This window comes from Leptopilina heterotoma, unplaced genomic scaffold (genome assembly GCF_015476425.1).
Source record: "Leptopilina heterotoma isolate Lh14 unplaced genomic scaffold, ASM1547642v1 Lhet_38, whole genome shotgun sequence".
Classification (NCBI taxonomy): domain Eukaryota; kingdom Metazoa; phylum Arthropoda; class Insecta; order Hymenoptera; family Figitidae; genus Leptopilina; species Leptopilina heterotoma.
Window position 1 is genome coordinate 1593255 of NW_025111054.1, and position 23592 is coordinate 1616846.

General features: G+C 28.3%; 1 protein-coding gene across 3 annotated transcripts in view; it reads left to right on the forward strand.

Moving 5' to 3' along the window:
- The window catches only part of LOC122505928 (homeobox protein homothorax), a 501951-nt gene that overhangs the window by 233474 nt on the left and 244885 nt on the right, over positions 1–23592 (forward strand). For all 3 annotated transcript variants that reach the window (XM_043617815.1, XM_043617814.1, XM_043617816.1), the window contains exon 8: positions 8147–8155. In XM_043617815.1, the coding sequence (XP_043473750.1) occupies positions 8147–8155 (9 nt within the window). The remainder of the gene's footprint in view (positions 1–8146; positions 8156–23592) is intronic.

Below are 23592 nucleotides of genomic sequence, written 5' to 3' on the forward strand. Positions count from 1 at the left end.
TAGACAATACCTGGTAATAACAGGTCCGAGCTGCCGATTCCACTGGTAAACGTCTGTTTTAATGCTCGACAAGTCTACTTGTAGTAACTGCTTTAAAGGTGAAATTCTCAGTTGTTGTGGATTCTTTAGAGGAAAAACAGTGAGAGCCAAGGTATTGATGGGAAGCAACTAGTTTTCTTCTACGCATTATTATCTCTGAGTCGAGTAAGTGCTGACAGAAGGAGCCGTCATGTCAACTTACTCTGGTTTTGTTTTCTAAATCTGAATCTGTTTCTAAATTCCAAATATTTCAATCAGTAAGAGTATCTAATTTTCAAATTATATTTTAGTTCTTTAATAGAACTATATCTAATTTTAAATTATATTTTAGTTCTTTAATAGAACTATATCTAATTTTAAATTATATTTTAGTTCTTTAATAGAATCGTAAGTTATATAATGAGGCGAGCTGGATCGTATAGTACAGAGCTCGGATCCGAGCGAAGACTCGGTTTTACGATCCAGCTCTTCATTTGTCACCAGCAAAAAAAAATAAATAATAGTGGAAAATCCTAAATACTATTACTATTATTAAATACTTTTACTTTACGGTTCTTTTCCTAAATTCCGAATCTTTAGACATTCCACCTGTGTTCATAGCAATTTTCTAGGAAGTAAAGAATAATGCTGAAGAATAATTTACAATTAAGGAAATGTAATTGAATAGTTATAGAAGGAAAATCATTCTTTCCCACGACATTCTTGCGCGTGCGTTTGAATGGTCCACGGATGCAAGAGGCGTGCCAACAATTGTCTTTGCCTTCCTCGGGTTGTGTCGACACGTTTTTATACGCGACAGATTTACATGCGCGAGTGAAATCTTCGCGTCGAACCGTGCTGCTGTGTATATATTCTCGTTACTTCGGCCTAAAATGGTTCTCGTTCAGGCCAATCGAAAGATGCAACATTGACGAGTGGTAGCGAATGTTAGTCTCTCCGATTGTGTGTGTGACACACGTGAATCATAAAGTGCAACTCGAATAGGCGTTTTGTAGCATGTATAGTTGATTCAAACAGCGTACATCATAAAATTTCCCGATAAGAACCTTGATATTTGTTCAAATTTTCAAACAAGTGTCCAATTATACTGTTTGTTACTTATTAACCAACTATTTTTTCCTATATTTACAAATGAGATCTACTCTCAAAATGTAATATTGAAAAAAGAATGTCGGCTTTAAGCGTTGAAGAAAAGGAAAACTAAGAGTTGGCGATTTTGCATCTAATTGCAGCTGATATCCCAACCTTATTAATAACCTGGTACTCTCTCTCCTCCACACATGAGTATATATGCGTATACTGGAATTATTCTCGTGGGACGATGTCGTCTTGTCTCTAGACGAAGCGAAGGCATATAGTGCACGAGATATGCTGTCGGGTGTCCCGAGAAGCGAGAGGTGCGAGATAATGGACACGGCATTTCACTTAATGATAGCGCTTGCTTCTTCATCCTTATAAGAATCATGTCCTAGAATTCTCTTCTCTTTATCGTCGAATCCGATCTCCGGCCACTTGAAAATGAAACCTTTGAGGAAAATATAATTATCAAAAATAGAACTTTATGTATAAAGTTGATTATTATGTTGCTTGCTTCAATTCGCATCAATTTAAAGTTTCTCAAGTTCAAAGTTCGAAATTGGAATAATGTTCCATTGGGCGTTTATTATATTGCGCATCGGCGTTACATATTTTAAATTCTGTTGACGTTCGCGCTGGTCAGTTTGTACGGAGTGTGGGGCAAAAAGTATGGCGGTTTCGAGGCGAATGGCAGGAGAGAGGACCAGGCTGGTCGGGTCACAGTCTTGTGCTTTTTGCCCAGAGGACTTGATGACTGTCGCTTCGCCTGGTATGCGAGAACCAGAATCAGACGCGATGCAACCATCTCCGGACGTATCTCACAGTAACAACGCGTCTTTAAAGATGATGATGAAAAAGTACAGATTTTTTTTCGATAGGAAATTAATATTCATTATCAAGAAGTTGTAGTTATATTCTCAGTTATTGGAACAAGTTTCCTTCCTCTTTTCTTCCGCGGGAAATTGATTCCTTGTTAACAAAGTGAGATTCAAGGATTTGGCAATGTCCTGTCCTTTTATCTTTCCGTCGCGTCAATCTTCACTCGGTCTCGTAAAGAGTGACAAGTCGTCCCTATTTGGGAACAACACACAACACCTGGAATCGTTTGTCCAAGAGGCAGGTGTGGATAATAAATTCTTTCTTTACTTTGCTTCGGGATTTCACCTTTATATTGACCTAATAAAGATACCTGTAACTATTTAGACAATTGACAAATAAGAAAACGATATAGGAATAACTTTTTTTTTATTTTAATTTTATTCTAACTTGAAAGCTTTTCTCTTTTTCTCGAGAGGGAATCCCGTCTCGTTCACTCGAAGCTTCGGAGAATATATTTTGTTTAATATGAAAGAAAACATTCCAAATATACTGAGTGTGCTGTCGAGGTTTACTGTCGCCAAGGACCATTGTGTTTTCATACCAGAGATTTGGCGTTTTTTAAAGAGTCGTGTCTGATTCTTTTACGAAGGGTTCTCAACTTCGTGCGTATGAACTTTTGTAAATTTTTCATTTAGGAATATTTATCGAAACAGTGGTAACAACAGGAAGTTGGTTAAAAGAACTGAATTATAAAATTAATTATACTCTCTTTGCAATTTGCAATATTTCCAAACCTGTATAACCAGACATACGTGTTATCTGCTTATGGATAATAACCCAGGTTTTGTGAATGAATTCGAAGCTGCCTAAAACAAGTTGTAACCTTGACATGAGTCTACTCGTGTTCTACTGATCTTGAAAAACAATAGTACAACCAAATAAACTTCAATGAAAATTACAGTCTGCTGTTGTAGCTTTTCATTAATTTGTTAATTTCGTTCATCAATGTCAGTATGATGGTTTATGATATTTATGAAATTAATTTTTCTGTGATATTATTTACTCCTTTAATTTGATACGACCCACCTTCTTCAAGATACGATCTTCGAAATTTGTAACATAGATAATCACCATCATCCAGTGAACTGTTGTTCAGGAGAGATTTGATGTCACATTACTTTGGAGAACCTCTGAGTTATGTGGAAGATACTGGTTGGTTCACATGCTTCGGTGTATGAGACACGCCGAGGACACTGTCGCCATGGACAAAAACATTATTGAGTTAATCAACTAATTTATAATTAAAATTCCTCGATGCGAGCGACCGTCCGACGGGTTTCTCCTCCCCTCAGCAGTCGGGCTCCGTGGAACTCGCAAGAAACGACCGAGCCGCAGTCTGGTCCCGATTCTTTTCGCAGTAAGCACTGCCAAATTCATAGAACATCAATTAACTGCTCATCAACGCCCTCCACTTTACATTCTCGTTCCGTTCGCCTTCTAAAAAGTTGACCTAGTTTCAGGAAGCACGTGTTGCGATTTCAAAACACCTGTAGTTATATGTAGTTGACGACAATTCCAAATAATCAACAATTCAATTACCAAAAATATTTTCTCTATTTTCACAAACAAGTTGTAAATTTAATTAGATGAAAATTGATTAACAAAGAAATTTTTTTTTAGTAATTTCTAAATCTTATATTCTACATTGAAAAAGACTGAGTAATTTTAAGAAAACTTTTTTTAATTGAGGGGCTGGCTGCTGTAATGTGTTACGCGCCATGTTAGGTAAATGGCGCGTAACACATTATAGCATCCAGCCCCTCAATTGTTTTCAATAACAGCAGTTTTTTCTCAATGTAATTGAAGAATTCATTTGAATTTTTTGTCAAAGAAATTGTCTTTGCAAGATGAGTTCGGTAAGAGTAGTAGTTAGAAAAAGATACGGCAAGTAATGGAAAAGGAAGGGAAAAAACAGGGTTGAGCAATATTTTATGCATGGATCAAGGTAATGAAGCAATAATACTGCGACGCGGCCGACTAGACATGCTAGTACCTAGGTCGCATTAATTACGCATACTGGAACTTGAAGCACTCGGTCTTCCTGATCATGATCATGCCACCCACTTTGAAGAGTAATTATGGAATTTTACATTATTCGAAGAAATACATGTACTGTATATACAGTCTCAGAAAATGCCTTCCTCTTCGCATTCATTTATCCTTACGTTAATAACTCTTCACAGGGTTGCCACAAAAATTTAATTTTCTTTTTCCCTGACTTTTCCCTGATTTCCAGAAAGAATTTTGACCTTTTCCCTGACTCTGAAGAATATACTGATTCATTCCAAAAATTATTAGATACTCCAAAAAATGTTATATTACATTTATTTAAAAATTTCTTCAAAAGTAAAATTATTCGAAAACATCAATAACTTCTTTTTTAAATAAATACTTAATCATTATTATTTTTCTATAGGAATTACGATTTTCAAATTCAAATCTTTTTGAAATTAAACAACTTATAAAAAATTGTTATAAAACATGAAGAAATCGATCACTCCGAGTCTTCGACTCGGAGCAATCGATGTCTTCATGTTTTATAATAATTAAAGATGACCGAGTGATAAAATCATTTTTTTATATTGTAAGAATATTGTAACAATAAATTCAAATTTTCAAAGATTTTAATTTAAACCCTTTTCAAAATTTAATTATTTCTACAAATTCAGGCTATAATGCTTTTAATATTGAATTATAATTTAAAATTTTAAGTTAAGTTCATTTTTAATCAATTTTTATTAGAAAATTCTTAGAGAATTCAATTATTTTAGTACAAAAATAAATAATTTATTAAGTAATTGAATATTTCTTAAAATTGAAATTTTATGAAGAAATTTATAAAAAATTTTCAAAATAATTGAATTCATCGGCGAATTTCAAAAGAATTCTAAGAATAAATGCAATTTTCTATCATTTTATTTAAAATTATATAAAAAATAATTGAAATTCTGCTGTAAGTCTTGTTATTTATAAAAATAATTTAATTCTTGCAACGAATTTTATTAAAAAAATTTTAAAGAATTTTATTTGTGAAAATAATTGTATTCCGGAGAAAAGTATTATTACTTATGATATTAATTAATTTCTTGTGAAAAATTTTATTTAAGCTTTTTTAAATAATTGAATTTCTCAGAATTTTCTAAAACTTTTTGAAAATAATTATATTTCATTGAGAAATTTCATTAAAAAATTGAAAATAATTGAAATCTGACGAAGAATTTTATTAATTTTTTTTAAATAATTGAATTCCTGTAAAAAATTTTAAAAAAAAATTGAAAATTTTTTGTTCAAAAATTGAAAATAATTGAAATCTGACGAAGTATTTTGTTAATTTTTTTTTAAGTAATTGAATTCCTGTAAAAAATTTTATTTTTGAAAAGAATTTAATTCTTGGGAAGAATTTTATTAAAATTTTGTAAATAATTGAATTTTATTCAATTTTTTTTTAAATAATTAAATTGCTCAGAATTTTCTAAAACTTTTTGAAAATAATTAAATTTCATTGAGAAATTTCGTTAAAAAATTGAAAATAATTGAAATCTGACGAAGTATTTTATTAATTTTTTTTTAAATAATTGAATTTCTGTAAAAAATTTTATTTTTGAAAAGAATTTAATTCTTGGGAAGAATTTTATTAAAAGTTTCGTAAATAATTGAATTTCATTCAATTTTTCTTCAAAAAATAATTAAATTGCTCAGAATTTTCTAAAACTTTTTGAAAATAATTAAATTTCATTAAGAAATTTCGTTAAAAAATTGAATATAATTGAAATCTGACGAAGAATTTTATGAATTTTTTTTTAAATAATTGAATTACTGTAGGAAATTTTATTTTTGAAAAGAATTGGATTCTTAGGAAGAATTTTATTAAAATTTCGTAAATAATTGAATTTTATTCAATTTTTTTTAAATAATTAAATTGCTAAGAATTTTTTAAAACCTTTTTGAAAATAATTAAATTTAATCGAGATATTTCATTAAAAAATTGAAAATAATTGAAATCTAACGAAGAATTTCATTAATTTTTTTTTTAAATAATTGAATTCATAAGAAAAGTTTTATTTTTGAAAAGAATTTAATTCTCGGGAAGAATTTTATTGAAATTTCTTAAATAATTGAATTGCTTCGAAGAATTTTATATTTTACGAAAATAATTGATTTGTTTCGAAGATTTTTACAAACACTTTTGACAATAATTGTAATTCCTAGGAAGAATGTTATATTTTACAATAATAATTGTATTCTATGATCAATTTTATTATAATTTTTCAAATTTATAAAGCATTTTATAATAATTTTTTTAAATTATTGAATTCTCGAGAAAAATTTTATTATTTATGAAAATAATTGATTTCTTGCGTCGAATGTTATTCAAATATTTTTCAAATAATTGAATTTCCATAAAAAATGTATTATTTGTGAAAATAATTGAATTCTTAAGAAGAATTGTATTGAAAATAATTGAATTGAATAGGAAAATTTTATTAAAATTGCAATTTTATTAACAAAATCTTGTAAAGAATTTTGTCAAAATTTTTTTAAATAATAGAATTTTTGAAAAGAATTTTATTTAAATTTTTCGAAATAATTGAATTTTTCTGAACTATTTTTTTCAATTCTCTGAATATATTTGAATTCTTTCGAGAAACTTCATTAAAACATTAAAAATAATTGAATTGGTGCGAAGAAATTTTTAAAAAATTGATAATTTAATTCATGTGAAATTTTTATTAAAATTTTGTTTAAATAATTGTATTCTGTTGAAAAATTTTATTAAAATAGTAGATATTAAAAATAATTGAAATGAGGGAAATTTTTTAAAATAATTGAAATTTTGACAAGAATTTTATTAATTTTTTTGAAAATAATTGAATTTTGGAGAAGAATTTTATTATTTATAAAAATAATTGAAATTTTGATGAGAATTTTTTAAAATTTTTGAACATAATTGAATTAATGCGAAGAAGTATATCACTTTTGAAAATAATTAAATTTCTGTAATCAGTTATTCTTAAAATTTCTATTTAAATTCATTGAAAATTGAAATTTTCTAAAATTTCACATTGAAGCCTTTGACGTTTATCTATTTATGAAGATTGTAAACGCAATTCTTTTGAAATACAATTAATTTTGAAATTTTTAAGTAAAATTGTTCATTAAATAATTTCTAGGTAATAATTTTATTATAATTCTTATAGAATTAATTTATTTTAAAAGAAATTATTGTCAGAAAGAGAAAAAAATGAAGGTTTTGTATTAGAATTCTTGGCAATTTCATAGTTTATGAGACAAACAAAAAAGACACCCAAATTCAGAATTTTCTTATAAATTCTAAAAATTAAATTTTTTCCAGTACTTTTAATAAAAATCCCTGATTTTTAATGTTTAAGTTTAAGTACGTGAAGTAAATTTTAAAATTCTTAACTTCCTTAAAAAATGATTAAATATTTTTTTGGTAGCTACAATGCGAGAACCATAGATTTCTATATATAATTGTAGCTGGGAAATGAGCATAAAGAATTAATTACATAATTGTGTAATTTTTTTTTATCATAATTCTCAACGTAACCTTTATTCAACTGTGACTTAGATTTCGAGAAATAACACTTAATTTTCATGTGGCATATGATAGATTTTTCATGTCTTATTCAAAGTGCAAGCGTTACTCAATAATAACGGAAGCTAAGGACGTTCCACTTAATATGAAACCTCGTGACAAGTATAGAGTGGCAGATGACAGCAGAATTTCCACTTTCATTTACTTTTATGGCATTTTCTGCAACATGAAGAGAGCTGAACGTCAGTTTTCCTTTCATGGATGGGAGAGATAAATTTTTTATTCAATTATATTTACAGTGCCATGCACGATTCTCAGTTATCTTATACATACTTGCTGCCTCTAGTGTTTTCATGTCTATTTAAAAATATATAGGTACATATGTGCGCTAAAGAAAAAATGTTTCAAAATCCGCTGTTCCTCAGTAGTACAGTTTTAGCAAAATTTGTATTAAAAATAGTAAATCATAAATTTACTAATATCAAGAAAAAGAGGCAAATGTAACTATAACTTCAGTGGTCTTTGTATTTTTAATTAGAGATGAAAATTTTTACATCAGTCGATTTAATTTACTATTTTATTTTTTTGTTTCAGATGCGATGGGTAAGTGGATTCATACAATCATTCTGTAAGCCAAAATTTGATTATTTTTCTAATTATAATAATAATAGTGAATTAAGATTATCTCAATTTTAACATGTTACTGTAACCGTACAGTTTTCTTCGTGTAGTATGGTTGTGAAGTCAAGTGGTTTCGGAAACTAGAAAATGAATAAGCATTATTCATTCATTTAAATGAATGTCTTAAGAACATTTTTCTCTTCTTATCTGAGAACATGCAACTTAAACATCTTGATACTTAAAAACTTAAAGTTAATTTATAAATTCTTTAACATTAGCAGAAAGTTAGGTTTTACTTTGTAAATAGTAGTTTCTATATTTTTTTCCGTGTACACATTAACGGTGAATAGTATGTATTTCATTCAATTTAAAGTTTATTAAATAACCCTGACTTATACAACGAAAAAACTTGGGTTCATGGGAGCGGTCACGTGCGCTAACCTGTACGGCGTCAAGGACACTTAAAGCAATTGCAGGTCACGGATAGAGGTATTAATTAACACGAGGCGCGAGCGTTCTTCTTAGCATCGGATCGACATATCTTGACGCCTTTCCGATGTTCTTCACACCCGGAACTTCACTTCAAATTTTAAATAATAAACTTTTAATTATGCTACAATTTTAATACTACAATGTGAGTTGTCCAAAATAGCAAAAGAAATTGGTGAACACTAATGTGTTGACCAATTTCTTTTGCTATTTTTGACAACTCACATTGTATATACTTTGCGTTTGAATCTGGGGTGTGGATAGGCTGTCAATGTATACAAAATTTGCTTATGTATACATGCCTGATAGCTAATTCGTTGGACCGTATCCATCGTCGCGTTACTGGAAACCACACTAAATCCCTTAAGCCTTTCTACAGTGCATTGTACACAACCTTTGGATCTGTTACAATCGCCCTGGCGCGATATTATAGGCAGAGAGCCTTGAGCGAATCATTGATAAAAGGATTTCCCAGACAAGACAATAATCCTTAAGAATCTTCAGAAGCAACCCTTAAATTTACGAAACACAATCTGACCTTGTACACACAAATCAATAAACCTCTTAATATTAACTTTACAGCTTAATATACAAAATAAAATGTCGAAAACTTTACACAATTGTTGAATTTTCATAAACTTTATGTTTTAACAGTGATATAAGCTACGCAGTTACACTTTCTTACTATTCCCAACTCACTTTAAGTATTTTCACCGAACTTCCCGCGTAAAAAAATGTTGGCTACCTCAAAGCTACCGTAAGGCTAGCTCCAGACTTGCTTAAGGCTCAAGGCTCAATTAAAGCTCATGACTTGTTTGAAGGTAAAAACTCGTCTAAAGCAAAAGACTGAACTTAGACATAAGGCTCGGTCAAAGCTCACTTAAGGCTCAAGTCTTGTTTGATGCTAAAAAATTGTCTAAAACTTAGGACTGTACTCAGACATAAGGCTTGCTTGAGGCTCAAGGCTCACTTAAGGTTCAAGACTTGATTGAAGCTCAAAACTCGTCTAAAAGTTAGGACTAAAGTTAGAAATAAGGCTAGCTTTAGGCTCAAGGCTGACTTAAGTATCAAGTTTTGTTTGAAACTAAAAACTCGTCTAAAACTTTAGACATAAGGCTCGATTAAGGCTCAAAACTTGTTTGAAGCTATAACCTTTTCTAAAACTTAGGACCGAACTCAGACATAAGGCTCACTTAAGGCTCAAGGCTCACTTGAAGCTCAAGATTTGTTTAAAGCTAAAAACTCATCTAAAGCAAAAGACTGAACTTAGACATAAAGCTCATAAGACATAAGGCTTAAGTCTTAATTGAGTCTCAAACGAATTTTTAGCTTCAAACAAGTTTTTAGCATTAAGTAAGTCTTGAGCTTTAAGCGAGCCTTATCTCTCAATTCAGTTTTCATTTTTAGACGACTTTTTAGCTTTAAACAACTTTTGAGCCTTGAGCCTTAATCAAGTCTTAAGTTTTAGACGAGTTTTCAGCTTCAAACATAACTTGAGCCTAAAGTAATCCTTAATCTTAACGATACCCGCGTAAAAAAAGTGTTGGCTACCTCAAAGCTACCGTAAGGCTACCTTAAAGCTCCTTCAAGGCTACCTCAAGGCTCACTTAAGGCTCAAGACTTGTATTAAGCTAAAAAGTCGTCTAAAAGTTAAGACTGAACTTAGACATAAGGCTCGCTCAAAGCTCACTTAAGGCTCAAGTCTTGTTTGATGCTAAAAAATTGTCTAAAACTTTGGATTGTACTCATCCATAAGGCTCAAGACTTTTTTGAAGTTAAAACCTTGTCTAAAAGTAAGGACGAAACTTAGACATAAGGCTCACTTAAGACTCACTTAAGGCTCAAGACTTCTTTGAAGCTCAAAACTCGTCTAAAACTTAGGACTGTACATTAGACATTAGGCTTAAGGCTTAAGGCTCACTTAAGGTTCAAGAATTGTTTAAAGCTAAAATGTTGTCTAAATATAAAACTGAACTTAGACAACTGAACTTAGGCTCGCTTAAGGCTAAATACTTGTTGAAGCTAAAAATGCGTCTGTGACATTAGATTGGCCTGAAACATTTAATGCTTATTATTTTAGGCTCAAGGCACACTGATGAATGACTTGATTCATCAAACAAGCCTTGAGCGAGTTTTACATCTTAGACCAATCTAAAATCTTGGAGGAGCTTTCAGGTTCAAACAGCTCTTTAGCCTTAAGCGAGTCTAAAGCCATAGACGAATGTTTAATTTTAGACATGTTTTTAGCTTCAAAAAAGGTTCAGCCTTAAGTGAGCCTTAAGCGAGCCCCATCTTTTAGTTTAGTCTTGGATGTGTTTGTAGATTCAAACAAATCTTGAGCTTCAAGTGAGCCTTATGTCTAAGTACAGTCCTAAGTTATAGACGAATTTTGAGCTTCAAAGAAGTCTTGAGCTTTAAGTAAGCCTTATGTCTAAGTTCAGTCTTAAGTTTTAGACGAGTTTTTAGCTTCAAGCAAGTCTTGAGCCATAAGTCAACTTTGAGTCTTAAGCGAGCCTTATGTCTAAGTTCAGCCCCAAGTTTTAGACTATTTTTTAAGATCAAAGAAGACTTGGGCCATAAGTGAGCTTTGAGCGAGCCTTATGTCTAAGTTCAGTCTTAAGTTTTAGACGAGTTTTTAGCTCCAAGCAAGTTTTGAGCCTTAAGTAAGTCTTGAGCCTTAGGAAAGTCTTGAGCCTTAAGTGAGCCTTGAGGTAGTCTTGAGGGAGCATTGAAGTAGCCAACAATTTTTTACGTGGGTAGTATTAAAATTCTTAGGCCAATCTTATGTCGTAGACAAATTTGTAGGTTTAAATAAGTCTTGAGCTTTGAGCCTTAAGCGAGCCTTATGTCTTAAGTTTTAGAAGATTTTTTATAGCTTCAAACAAGACCTGAGCTTTAAGCGAGCCTTGTGTCTTAATTATTAGAGGAGTTTTTAGCTTTAAACTTTAGCTTTAACTTTATCTTTAACTTTTTTAGCTTTAGCCTTGAGCCTAAAGTGAGCCTTAAGCCTTAAGCGAGTCTTTTAAGTCTTAGACGAGTTTTAGCTTTAAACAAGTCTTGAACCTTAAGCGAGTCTTATGTTTTAGTTCAGTCTTAAGTCGTAGACGCATTGTTAGCTTCAAATAAGTTCTGAGCTTTAAGTGAGCCTTGAGCCTTAGGCGAGCCTTGGGGTAGCCAACATTTTTTTACGCGGGTCATTTTAAGCTTATTCTTAACGCTTGAGTCAGTGATCACTTTCAGCTGGTGTACTGATTCATCCTACATAACATGTTAAATTCAGCACACGTTTATGTTCCTCAAGTTTAATAACACAATTTCTTTAAAGTTCCACGACAAGACTCATTGATTATTGTAAATTAGTAATTAAACTTTTTAATCTCTATAATCATAACATTAATTTTTGTGCCCTTTTGTCGATTTGCTATAGTAAAACTTATATCATTTGAAAGAATGAAGTTCGCTGCGTTATTAATTTGGCATGAGATTCATAACCTCAGACTTTTGCAGCATTAAAAATTTTAAGTGCTATGGTTTTAAAAGAAAATGTTATTAATGAAAGGTAACGAAGAGTTACTGCAGTGTAATGGTTTTTATGAGCGCAATATATATTACAGGATTGATGATATGCTGACGAGTTACGGAATGAGGAGTAAATCTGTTGAGTTCTTTTACAAGTTACGTGCGAGCATCCGGTTTGAGAGATACTCAAATATGCCCAATTAGCTTGAGCTGACATAATAAGTAGATAAAGAACCCTAAATCCTGGCGGCGTGCTCGCGCGCGGTGAGATCAGAGGCGCGAACTTTTTCTACCGAGACGCACAAGAACTTGAATGTGAGAATTTTCGAAATGAAAGGGTGGTGGTCTAAAGTCCGAATGATTGCATTTTTGGGACGATTTAGTCACCCATCCGTCACGCATGTTTCTCGCTCTTTACCCTTAACTTTCTCACTGACATTTATTTACCAATGAAAAAAGATTCTTCACTCATTATAAAAAAAACCGTATCAGGAAACTCAAACTTCCTTTACTCAATTAATACCTTGGGAGATTGAATTGAGCTCCGAATCAAATAACTCGACCGACGCAAGGACACTACCTGGCCCTCCATTAAATTAACTTATTTAGCTGTAAATTTGACTCACTGTTTTAATCTTGTTTCAACCAAATTCTCATTTTTCACTAAAGTTATTTTCCAGGAAATACATTTGCAATCATGACTTTATAATATGTGTTTGTAACTATCAACAATTTTTTCCTTTCCTCTCGTTGAACCTGATTCCTGAATGTAAGGGTGAAATGCCTGACGATGTGTGTTCGTTCATTCTCTTTGTCTCATTCACTCTGATTATTCCCTCGGGAATAATTAGACCTCGAGGCCTAATTAGAAGTTACTCAGGCCACATCGCGAATTAAAATCTCACACGTTTGCGTCCATTTACAAGTTAAATTCATGCAAGATTCCTTAATGTATATATATGTATGTATATAAATCGACATTATCCCTTTTTCATTACTTCGTAGCGGAACGTTAAAAATTTTAAAAGCAAATTTTATTATTTAATATACAATAATTTGTTGAGGGACTTAAAATTTCGTTATATTCTATTTTTATGATTGGAAATAGTACGGGAAGAGAAAGTGATGTAATTTTTGTATAATGAATATATAAGTTGGCGTTGCGCTCGACAAATAGATTACGTGCTACGAGGGTTTTTTTTTGGAGGGTTTGTTGCTGAATTCTCATCTGTTTTCACACGCCACTCACGTATATATCCTTTTCGGATAACTTCTTTTCCCCTTGTACCGCACATCTCATTCATATCCCACACGATAATTTTGCCAACCCTCTATTACGAGCGGAACCACTCGAAAAATTGTAACGCATTAGCCCCAAATCCACTAAGCATTCTATTATCAAATCGATGTCTATTACGACTCTATGGCTCTAGAGGAGATCTTGTGAAACTAAATTTGTTGTCTCTTCATGTCCATTATATGTTTGGATCATGAAAATATATAAATTAAAAGCATTCGATTTCTCCACGATGAAATGAAGGAGGAGATTATTCAGGGCTTGAACTAGGTCCGTAAATTCCGTAAAGGTCCGTCAATTTCTTTGAGTCTGTAAAAGTCCGTTTTTTTTTTTAAAAAAGGTCAGTAAATTCCGTCATTTGATTGAAAAAAGACAAAAAGTTTGTAAATTGTACGATATACTTTGGAGAATTTTAGAGAAATTACAAATGATTGCAGAAATTCAATTATTTTCAAAAGTAATAAAATTCTTCGCAGAAATTCAATTATGTTCAAAAATTTTTAAAAACTCTCGTCAAAATTTCAATTATCTTTAGAAATAATTAAATTCTTCTCCAAAATTCAATTATTTACAAAAATTTTCAATAAAATTCTTGGCAAAATTTCAATTATTTTCCAAAAATTTTCCTCAATACAATGATTTTTAATATCTACTACTTTAAATTTTTCATATAATTTTCCAAAAGAATTCAATTATTTAATAAAACTCTACGAAACATTTAATTTTTTTCAAAAATAATAAAAATTTCACTGGAATTCAATTATTTACAAATTATTTTCATATATTATTATATTGAATTATTTTCGTAAATAATAAAATTCTTTTTTGGAATTCAATTATTTTTATAACAAAAGAAAATCAATTTTTTAAAAAATAATTTTAATAAAATTCTTCCTAGAAATTTAATTAATTTCAAAAATATGTCAAAATTTAATTATTTTTAATATCTAGGTACTATTTCAGTAAAATTTAACAAAAGAATTCAATTATTTTCGAAAAATTTAATAAAATTCTTGTCAAAATCTTCTTTTTAGAAATTCAATTATTTCTATAAATACAATAAAACTCATTGCAGAATTTCAATTATTTTTAGTACAATTTCAATCAAATTCAAGTTTAAGAATTCAAGTTTAAGAAATATGCAATTATTCAATAAATTTTTTTGAATTTTCTGACAAAAACTGATTTAAGAATAGATTTGACTTAGAATTTTAGAGGACAATTGAATATTAAAAGCATTAGAACGTAAATTTTTAGAAATAATTGAATTTTGAAAAGGTTTTAAATTAAAATTTTTGAAAATCTAATTGTGGTTTTTTTTTGCAATTATTTGAAGTTTTTATTTTCTAATACATATTTAATTGAAAAATTTACGAATAATTCAAATTTTGAAATATTGAGTTGTAAACAAATGAATTTGAAAATTCTCAAAGAACTATTCAAAAAATTATTAAAAATAATGCATTTATAGAAGAATTTTAGTTAAAAACAAGAAAAAAATTTAATTTTGAAAAAGTTACAAATTATTGCAGAAATTCAATTATTTTCAAAAGTAATAAAATTCTTCGCAGGAATTCAATTATGTTCAAAAATTTTTTTAAATTCTTGTCAAAATTTCAATTATCTTTAGAAATAACTAAATTCTTCTGTAAAATTCAATTATTTAAATAATTGTAATAAAATTCGTCAAAAGAATTCCATTATTTAAAAATTTATTGATAAAATTCTTTATGGGAATTCTAAGTTTAAAAAACATGTAATTATTCAATAAATTATTTATTTTTGTATTTAAATCATTAAATTCTAATAGAATTTTCTAATTAAAAATGATTTAAAAATAGATTTGAGTTTCAATTTTATATTAATTTAATTGAAGAATTCAAGAATAATTGAAAATTTGTAAAATTGAATTGTAAACAAATGAATTTGAAAATTTTCGAAGAACTTTTTGAAAAATTATTTTTAAAAAATGTATTTATAGAAGAATTTTAGTTAAAAACTCGAAAAAAAAATTTATTTTGGAAAAGTTACAAATTTTTGCAGAAATTCAATTATTTTCAAGAGTAATAATATTCTTCGTAAAAATTAAATATTGTTCAAAAATAATAAAATTCTTCTTAGGAATTCAATTATTTTCACAAATAATAAAACTCATCGCAGAATTTTAATTATTTTTAATAAAATTTTAATCGAATTTCTCGAAAAATGTAATTAATTCAGAAAAATTTTGTTGAAATTCGTCGAAAGAATTCAATTATTTAAAAATTTATTGGTAAAATTCTTTATGGGAATTGAATTTTAAGAAATATTTAATCATTCAATAAGCTATTTATTTTTGTATTTAAATAATTGAATACTCTTTGAATTTTCTATTAAAAATTGATTTAAAAATGAATATCAGTTATAATTTCAGATAATAATTGAATATTAAAAGCAATGTAGCTTAAATTTTGAGAAATAATTGAATTTTATAATTAATTTTTTTGAAAAAGTTTAATTGAATTTTTTTTTTATTATTTGAAGTTTTTATTTTCTAATATGTATTTAATTGAAGAATTCACGAATAATTGAAATTTCGTACAATTTAATATTGTAATATTCGTATATTGTAATATTTGTAATATTATAACAAATGAATTTGAAAATGGTCAAAGAACATTTTCGAAAATTATTTAAAATAATCGATTTATAGAAGAATTTTAGTTATAAAACACTAAAAAAAATTTAATTTTGGAGAAGTTACAAATTATCGTAGAAATTCAATTATTTTTAATACAATTTTAATTCGAATTTTCTCGAAAAATGTAATTATTCTGAAAAATTTTATAAAAACTTGTCAAAAGAATTGAATTATTTAAAAATTTGTTGATAAAATTCTTTATGAGAATTGAATTTTAAGAAACATTCAATTATTCAATAAATTATTTATTTGCATTTTATTTGTATTTAAATAATTGAATTCTAGTAGAATTTTCTAATAAAAATTTATTTAAAAATGTATTGTAAACAAATGGATTTGAAAATTCTCAAAGAACTTTTTCAGAAATTATTAAAAAGAATTGATTGAAAGAAGAATTTTAGTTAAAAATTTTTGAATATGATAATTGAATTGAAATGATGAAAATAATTTTGAAGAAGTACAATATTCTTATGATGATTTGATCACTCTGTTATCTTAAATTTATTATAAAACATGAAGAAACCAATCACTCCGAGTCGAAGACTCGGAGTGTTTGATTTCTTCATGTTTTATAGTTATGAAAGAATTTAATTTATTATTAAATTATATATTATAATTTATTATATAATCTCTTATTTGACTCGGACTGGTTAAATTTTTGTCAGTAATTGGTCCGTAATTTTTCATTTTTGGTCCGTAAAGTCCGTAATTTTAAATACTTTCACTGGTTCAAGCTCTGAGATTATTAAAATGTCCTAAAATCAAGATTCATACGTCGTTATTTTAATTTTAATAAGCTGTAGCGTATTTGAATTCAACCTAATTTTCAGTAAAAAAAGATAAAATTTTCTTCTGTATTTGTAAACTTGAAGTTCTTCTGTAGTAACTTATGCACTCTCTTTTGTGTTTTATTTTGCTGCTTCTGCAAGTTCTGTAGCAGTTTATTTTTTATTCCTATGTTTCGCTCCTTTTTGCGAACAAGGTGTCATAAGGTGGGTCCCTATATGTTTCGCGGCAGAAACCTTACTTCTCCATAGAGCCGACCAGCTCATAAAATATTATCTGGAATGCTCTCACTCCCCTTTGATCAGTAAGAGAGAAAATCGTATGTTTCGTTCCCAGGAGGGATTGTTGCAAGCGCCATGTTGATTTAATACCGTGTTCATGTTCTAGACTGATATCTGTCTTCATTTCAAGGACATCTCTAAAAAAAACAGACAAACAAGGAGATCAAGTCAAAGGAAAACATTACTCCTATCACTTTCTTGTGTTTTATATATTTATTCAACAACTATAGCTTCTGACAATGAGTATATCTTATTTAATCGCATTTTATTCAATATAGAAAGTAAATTTGGATTTACCAAGTTTTTATTGATGAAATGGTAATAAGACTCAATAAGAAAGAGAAAAATAACTTTATCGTGTATAGTAGATATTTATTCAGTAATTTATGTAATTCCCCAATGAAATAATAATAATATACCATAAAGCACTCTATTTAATTTATATTAAGACTTGGATTTTTCTCCTCTTTTCCTTCTCTTTGCATATTTCTCTCTTGTACATGCATATAACCCTCTATACGTATATTTCAGTCACGCGAATAGTGCAAAGAGTATTAATTATCAAACCGCAAGGTGGAAAGGATCAAATGCCATTCTCCAAGTATTAAAAGAACCCCTCTTTCATCTTTTATTGAAAACCCTAGTTTTCTCATTAATAAGTTAATATTATGCTATTCGTACTTTTCTTTTTTTTCAATACATGTATCTCATTTTTAAATATTTGCAAATTCTGGAAAAATAATAGAAAAAAAATATATGTAATACACTAATTTTATTTAAACTATTTTTCCTTCTTTCTTCATTATATTTAAATGATTTCGTTATATTTTACCTATATTATCCTTCCTTTTACTTAATATTTTATTTTTATGCTTTCCAATTTTAGTACGTCTACATTATAACTTACAAAAGCTTTTATATATTTTTTCCATTTTATGTCTTGTGCATTTCTTCGTGGGGAAAGTTATACTTTATGTATGACGCGCACCTATCATCCTCAGGGTAGATATTCTCTCAATTCGTATTCCAAACTGGCCATTTGCCACTTTCATACCTGAACCTGCAAAAAAAAAAAATTTTTGAAAAAATTCACAAATTTTAATTCCGTTACTGAAAAAAAGTAAAAACAACACTTTTTTCGATTCTTTTAAAAAAATAAGATTTTTTTCTACTTTTATGTAAAAGAATGCGACTAATCGACTTCTTCCAGATTTTTTTTTTTTGAGTAAAATGCGACTAATCGACTTTTTTCGACATTTTCAAATAAATATTTAATTATTATTATTTTTCCATAGGAATTAAGATTTTCAAAAATTTCAAATTCAAACCTTTATGAAATTAAATAAAAAATTGTTATAAAACATGAAGAAATCGAGTCTTCGACTCGGAGCAATTGATATCTTCAAGTTTTATAATAATTAAAAAATAATAAAAAAAGTAAATTTTTAAATAAATAATAATCAAACCTATTATTCGATTCATTTAAGTATTTTTTTTGAGTTAAAAATAATAATTATTAAGATTAAAAATTATTTTTGTGTCTCATCGTAAATAAAAAAAACTACGTTCTATCGTCAGTTATTCGCTCAGACATAGTATTTTTATTTATATTGGCAAAGATGTTAAAAAAAAACAAAGGAAATCATTATTTTTGTGTCTCATTGCAAATAAAAAAATCTAAAAATAAAGTCATTTTCATAACAATATTTTGTTACATTCTACACATATATTTTCAATATTAAAATTAATGTATTTGAAAATCATTGCATTCTTGCAAAGAATTTTATCAAAAAATTTGAAAATAATTGAATTCCTTCGAAGTTTATAAAAAAAATTTAAGAATAATTGAATTTCAATGAAGAATTTTAGTATAAAATTTTTGAAAATCCTAATTCAATTCTTTTGACGAATTTCTTTGAATTTTTTTAAAAAATAATGGAGTTTAATTGATAATTTTAATTGGAAATGTTTAAAGAAATTAAATTTTATGAAGAATTTTTATTAAGCTTTTAAAATAATCGTGTTTCTTAATAATTAAAATTAAACATTTAATTATTGAATTTTGTTAAAATTTTAAAAAAATAATTAAATTCTGCTGAGAATTTTATTACAATTTTCTGAAATAATTTAATTCCTTCAAGAAAATGCTATAAAAACATAAAAAGTAATTAATTTGATTAATAAATTTTATTAAAATTGAATTAAGAATAATAAAATTCTTTAGAAGAATTTTAATATTTATAAAAAATAATTTAATTCTTGCGATGAATTTTATTCCTTATAAAAATAAAATTGAATTGTTTCAAAGGATTTATTAAAATTTTTAGATAAAATAATTGAATTCTTTCGAAAAATTTTATTAAAAATTTAAAAAAAATTGAATTACTTCGAAGGATTTATTGAAATTTTAGAAAATATTTGTATTTCTTCGAAAAATATTGAAAATTTAAAAAAAATTGAAAATTTATTAAAATTGAATTCAAAATAATTTTTTTTTTCCTTTCACATTCGGACTTACCATTTTCAAAGATGGTGCGGGTTTAAAAAAATTTGCACATCGTGTTTCTTATGTATTTTTTCATCCTCTTTCAGAATCTGCAAGAAAATTTAACTTTTGACTTAAGGATTAAAATTTATGATTGTTTAAACAAAAAAAAAACACAAATTTTTTTGGTTCTTGTTTCATTACAACTATATTTTCGATTTGAAATCGTTTCAGGAAAAAACTTACAAAATATCGCGTCCAAAATGCATGACCCTTCATTTAGGCATTGCTAGAAGTTTTAATTTTTTTAAAATTCAAAATGGCGGCTCAAAAATGGCCGACAAAATATCTAAAATTTTAAATAGTCAGAAAAATAAATTTTAGATACATTTATTTCTTATCACAAATGAATAAAATTAGTATACAAATAACATCTATGATAAAATTTTATCACTATGACTAATTTAAGAATATTTTAAACAATTTTTTTATAAACAAATTGTTATTTTTAAAGTCACAAATATTGAAAAAAATTTGTTTATTTACATATCGCTCTTATTTTGATAGTTATAATGAATGTTAAGGCTAAAAATTGTTTAACATTATTATTTAACAATGTTATAAACAATTGTTATAAATAGATTTCAAATTAACAACAAGTAAACTTCTAATATTATTCAGTTAAGTTATAAACAATTGTTGTAAACAAATTATATTTTAACAACAATTGAATACAAAAAAACAGTTATTTCTTTTAATATCCTTTATAAACAATTATTATAAAAAAATTTCAAATTAACAACAAGTTAACTTCTAATATTTTTCAATTAAGTTAGAAACAATTGTTGTAAACAAATTATATTTTAACAACAATTGAATACAAAAAAACAGTTTTTTCTTTTAATATCCTTTATAAACAATTATTATAAAAAAATTTCAAATTAACAACAAGTTAACTTCTAATATTTTTCAATTAAGTTAGAAACAATTGTTGTAAACAAATTATATTTTAACAACAATTGAATATAAAGGTTTTTTCTTTTAATATCCTATTTAAACAATTGTTATAAATAAATTTCAAATTAACAACAAGTAAACTTTTAATATTTTTCAGTTAAGTTATAAACAATTGTTGTAAACAAATTATATTTTAACAACAATTGGATATAAAAAATAATAGTTTTTTCTTTTAATATCCTTTTTTCTATAAGGTTCATATATTTTGAAACTTAAATTTAATGAAAAGTCATACATTTTGTAGAAATTATATTACTAAAAGTGTTTTTTTTTTTTTTTTTAATTTTATTTTATGTGTGCTTTTTAAGGATGAAAACCAGGAGAAGCATTAACTATACTGGAGTTTCGTGGTCGGTAAATCTTTATTTGTATAAGAAGCATATTTAGAATCGAGTCATTTGCAAGTTGAAATAATAGTAATTGATTTGAATATTTTTTTCTCTTTTTGAAATGATGAAAATTAAAATAAGTGCAATATTTTGAAGTTAATATTTCGATTGTTAAAAGATCGTGTTTAAAAAGAAGAAGAAGAGGATGGGTAGGAGCACAGACTCATGAAATAGTGGTCGGTCGAACCCCAAACGTTTAGAATTCACAAGGTGGCTTGCCTGCCCGACTGTTTGACCATCCACACACTCAGTCTCTATATTTTTCCTTTCTTCTCTTTATTCCTTCTTCTCTACTCGATACGTTGTCTCGGCTCGCTGACCGCACTCTCCTTGCACATTTTAGTGGCTCCCGTGCTTGGCATCTGTGAATACTCACATCTTTCTGAGGGTGGAATGAGGACCTTCTCATGCTTTCCTTTGATATAAAAAAGAAGAAACGCTTCTAGAAAACTGCAACAGCAAAAGGTCAAGTGTGCTTCAAAATGTACGTTTATTTTTCCTTACAATTCCTTCGGAACTTAACATTCTACCTTCCTCAGTTATGTATTAGGATGAACGTCGCATATACTTTCAAATATATTTCCAAAGAAAACATTATTTTCCTCAAGTATGAAATTGTTTCAAATTTTATTTTTAACATGTTGGATTAACCTATGTGTTTATCCTAATTTTCAAAAATGTCTCGCGAAAAATAGTGAGAGAGAGACGCTATGCGAGTTTTATTGTTGAAAAAAAAAGCTGACGCAACTTATTAATATTAATGCGATTGAAATCAAAACGAATTAAATCTCTCATGGGTGATTTTTTTTTATTTTTAGTTTTGTTGGTAGAGAGATTCCATCTTAGCATTGACGCGACGCGACACATTGCGATTATATATACGACCACAACCGATTACCAGATACTGTTATAGAATGCAAAACAGTCGAGAAGGACACAAGTTAAGCAGATTCAATCCACGTGCCTTAACATCTCTAATTCTGCGAATCTTGATTAATTACCGAACGCCCAATCAAAAGATTATCATAATAAAAAAAAAAGTATTTTTCTCGTGAGAATTTTTCTAATTTCTATTCGTAGTAGTTTTTTGTTAAGTTTTTGATGCTTTCACTATCAGTTTACTATTTATCATTGTCATCAATTTTAATAATTAATTTCAAATTATTTGATTTAAAATTTCCTTTTTTGCTATTTTCCTCGCTGTGAGATTCCCGCAATTCTCATGGATTTCGAAATATATGAGAGAATATCATTTCGAGAAATTGTAGATCGTGATTTACTCTCGCGATCGCACGACGATCGGCGTTAGATCGGCAGGTGGAATCATGGATCAGAAGATTGTGGACAAGAGGGCGTTCGTAAATTCATGGCGAATAAACTGGCAAAATAGTTCGCATAATTCTTCAAGGTCTACCAGTTTTGGCAGGTAGCCTATCTCGCCACAATCTTACCCCATGTCTGTGATTTTATTGCCGTCTTAACGGGACTAAAATTGCAAATAAAAAAAAAACATATTTGAATTATGAAAGGCTTCATTAATATTTTGCGTACTTAATGGAAAAGAATTTTTTATTGAAAAAAAGGCCTATACCCTACTGTTTGTGCCAATGTCCCCGCGGTAATTATTTTCTCATCTGGAATGACCTAGAATAAAGAAGAATCAGCATATTTTATGTGTTTTCCTTTCAAAGGGGAATATTTCCATTTTTCCATCCGTCGAATGTCGAATTAGTTATAAGAATGGTGCAGAGTGAATAATGTTGTATGTAATAATGTTCGGCTCGTAAAGATCGACGAATGTCATCGCGATCGACATCACCCGCATAAATGCTGTTACAAGACCCGTATACAGCGAGTCTGTGGTAGTATTCGATGGATGCAAGTGTTATGTGCACAAAATCGAAGAACCTGTACATAAGCGGCAAGGATCGAAGGTCAGTTTGACTCTTGGTATGCAGCAGCTTTATACAGCTCCTCTCGGCATAATGAATGCACAATTAAAGATCGAGATGCATCGGTTCGAGTTATCGCGCCTGGGAGATAGGCTAAGTAACTTTGCGCTTATAACATTACTTCTCTCTTTTACACTTATTACCTTCAACAGAAGATATACGAAGTGTCCTGTTTTGAGTGAATTTTCAGTCTCATAAGTGAATCCTTTTACAACAAATAACTTGGTACTGAAGATGTAAATATGTGATCCTAGCCCAATAAGTGGACTTGAAAATCATTCTAAACTATAATTTACCTACTGCCAGTCAGGATACTTAGTGAAATAGAGCTTTCTATTAAAGTGAATCATTAAATAATTAAATTATCATCACATAATACATATTCGTTTTTCTACCATATAGGTCAGGAATAATAAGATGCAATAGCATCCATTGTGCCTTTTGATTTTATTGATTTAATTTGTCATAGCCATTTATGACTATACTATCCTAAAATACTTCAAATAAAATTTGTTTCTCATTAT